The sequence below is a fragment of the Echiichthys vipera genome, assembly GCF_963691815.1.
Source record: "Echiichthys vipera genome assembly, chromosome: 4".
NCBI classification, from domain to species: Eukaryota; Metazoa; Chordata; class Actinopteri; order Perciformes; family Trachinidae; genus Echiichthys; species Echiichthys vipera.
The window spans coordinates 35,183,421-35,185,920 of NC_139829.1; the positions used below are offsets into that span (position 1 = coordinate 35,183,421).

At 55.5% G+C, this 2,500-nt stretch overlaps 1 protein-coding gene across 1 annotated transcript in view; it reads right to left on the minus strand.

Moving 5' to 3' along the window:
• surf4l (surfeit 4, like) overlaps positions 1-2,500 on the minus strand; it is a gene marked incomplete at its 3' end in the record, with an annotated part of 5,201 nt that overhangs the window by 1,243 nt on the left and 1,458 nt on the right. The window contains 5 exon segments of the mRNA XM_083911869.1: positions 1-41; positions 151-194; positions 303-313; positions 316-378; positions 1,829-2,015. The exon segment at positions 1-41 is cut by the window's left edge and continues 149 nt beyond it. Coding sequence (XP_083767995.1) covers positions 1-41; positions 151-194; positions 303-313; positions 316-378; positions 1,829-2,015 — 346 coding nt within the window.

Here is a 2,500-nt window from a genome sequence, read left to right on the forward strand (position 1 = left end):
CCGCCAGCAGCAGCAGCAGGCCCCCCCCCAGGGCCAGGTTCCTGCAGGGGCACAGGGTTAGAGACACGCCCCTCACACAGTGATGTCACAGCTCCTCAGGCTGTGATTGGTCAGAGGTCAAAGGTCAGAGGTCAAAGGTCACGCACTCACCTCATGAGGAACTTTGGGTCCCACAGGATACTGTAGGCCACCGTCTGCATACAGGAAGTGAGTCATTCATTCATCTGTGTGTCAGTGTGTGTGTGCGTGTGCGTGTGCGTGTGTGTGTGTGTGTGTGTGTGTGTGTGTGTGTGTGTGTGTACCTGCATGGCGTGATCCCAAACAGAGTGTAACAGGCGTACTGAACAAAGTTTCTACTGAGGATCAAAAGACATCCACCTGGAGACAGTGAGACAGGTGAGAGACAGACAGGTGAGAGACAGACAGGTGAGAGACAGACAGGTGAGAGACAGACGGGTGAGAGACAGACGGGTGAGAGACAGACAGGTGAGAGGGAGACAGGTGAGAGACAGACAGGTGAGAGGGAGACAGGTGAGAGACAGACAGGTGAGAGACAGACAGGTGAGAGACAGACAGGTGAGAGAGAGACAGGTGAGAGACAGACAGACAGGTGAGAGGGAGACAGGTGAGAGGGAGAGACAGGTGAGAGACAGACAGACAGGTGAGAGGGAGAGACAGGTGAGAGACAGACAGACAGGTGAGAGGGAGACAGGTGAGAGACAGACAGGTGAGAGACAGACAGACAGGTGAGAGGGAGACAGGTGAGAGGGGGAGACAGGTGAGAGACAGACAGACAGGTGAGAGGGAGACAGGTGAGAGACAGACAGGTGAGAGACAGACAGGTGAGAGAGAGAGACAGGTGAGAGACAGACAGGTGAGAGAGACAGGCAGGTGAGAGACAGACAGGTGAGAGACAGACAGGTGAGAGAGAGACAGACAGGTGAGAGAGAGACAGGTGAGAGACAGACAGGTGAGGAGAGACAGGTGAGAGGGAGACAGGTGAGAGACAGACAGGTGAGAGACAGACAGGTGAGAGACAGACAGGTGAGAGAGAGACAGGTGAGAGAGAGACAGGTGAGAGAGACAGACAGGTGAGAGACAGACAGGTGAGAGACAGACAGGTGAGAGACAGACAGGTGAGAGGGAGACAGGTGAGAGACAGACAGGTGAGAGACAGACAGGTGAGAGAGAGAGACAGGTGAGAGACAGACAGGTGAGAGAGAGACAGGCAGGTGAGAGACAGACAGGTGAGAGACAGACAGGTGAGAGAGAGACAGACAGGTGAGAGAGAGACAGGTGAGAGACAGACAGGTGAGAGACAGACAGGTGAGAGACAGACAGGTGAGGAGAGACAGGTGAGAGGGAGACAGGTGAGAGACAGACAGGTGAGAGACAGACAGGTGAGAGACAGACAGGTGAGAGAGAGACAGGTGAGAGAGAGACAGGTGAGAGAGAGACAGGTGAGAGAGAGACAGGTGAGAGACAGACAGGTGAGAGAGAGAGACAGGTGAGAGACAGACAGGTGAGAGACAGACAGGTGAGAGAGAGACAGGTGAGAGACAGACAGGTGAGAGACAGGTGAGAGAGAGAGACAGGTGAGAGACAGACAGGTGAGAGAGAGACAGGTGAGAGACGGACAGGTGAGAGAGAGACAGGTGAGAGACAGACAGGTGAGAGAGACGGACAGACAGACAGCAGCGCGTGTGTTTCCTGTTCTGTCTTCCGTGTCGTTGTGGGGACCTTCTGTCTTCTGAGGACACTTTGAAGGGTCCTCACAAGTACAGAAAGACACGTGTATGTGTGTGTGTGTGTGTGTGTGTGAGATTACCCAGCTGCCCCAGCAGGTTGAGCAGGACGAAGGCGTTGGCGAGGAGGCGTCCGCAGCTCCAGGTGGCGTGGATGTACTCGCTCTGCTCGCCCCACTGGAACCACATCCTGCAGCCGTCCTCCAGGAAGGTGCTGACCAGGCAGAGGCGTGCGGCGTGGGGCAGCCCGTGTTTGGTGACCCGCAGGAACTGCAACGCCACAACGCCACAGCACACGTTACGCACGCAACGGGACACGTTACACACGCCACGGGACACGTTACACACGCCGGGACACACTGACTAACTCCTTGTGTCTTGATCTCAGATAAATATAAAATATATAATGATTATTATTTGTTTTATAACAGGAAGTGACCGTGCGTCATTTCTGCATCACTGATAAGGCCTCGGGGAAGACCCAGGACCAGGTGGAGAGATTAGATCTCCACACTGGCCTGGGAACGCCTCAGGATCCCCCAGTTAGAGCTGGTTAATGTGGCCCGGGAAAGGGAAGTTTGGGGTCCCTGCTGGAGCTGCTGCCCCTGAGACCTGATCCAGGATCAGAGGCTGGAGCTGCTGCCCCTGAGACCTGATCCAGGATCAGAGGCTGGAGCTGCTGCCCCTGAGACCTGATCCAGGACCAGAGGCTGGAGCTGCTGCCCCTGAGACCTGATCCAGGATCAGAGGCTGGA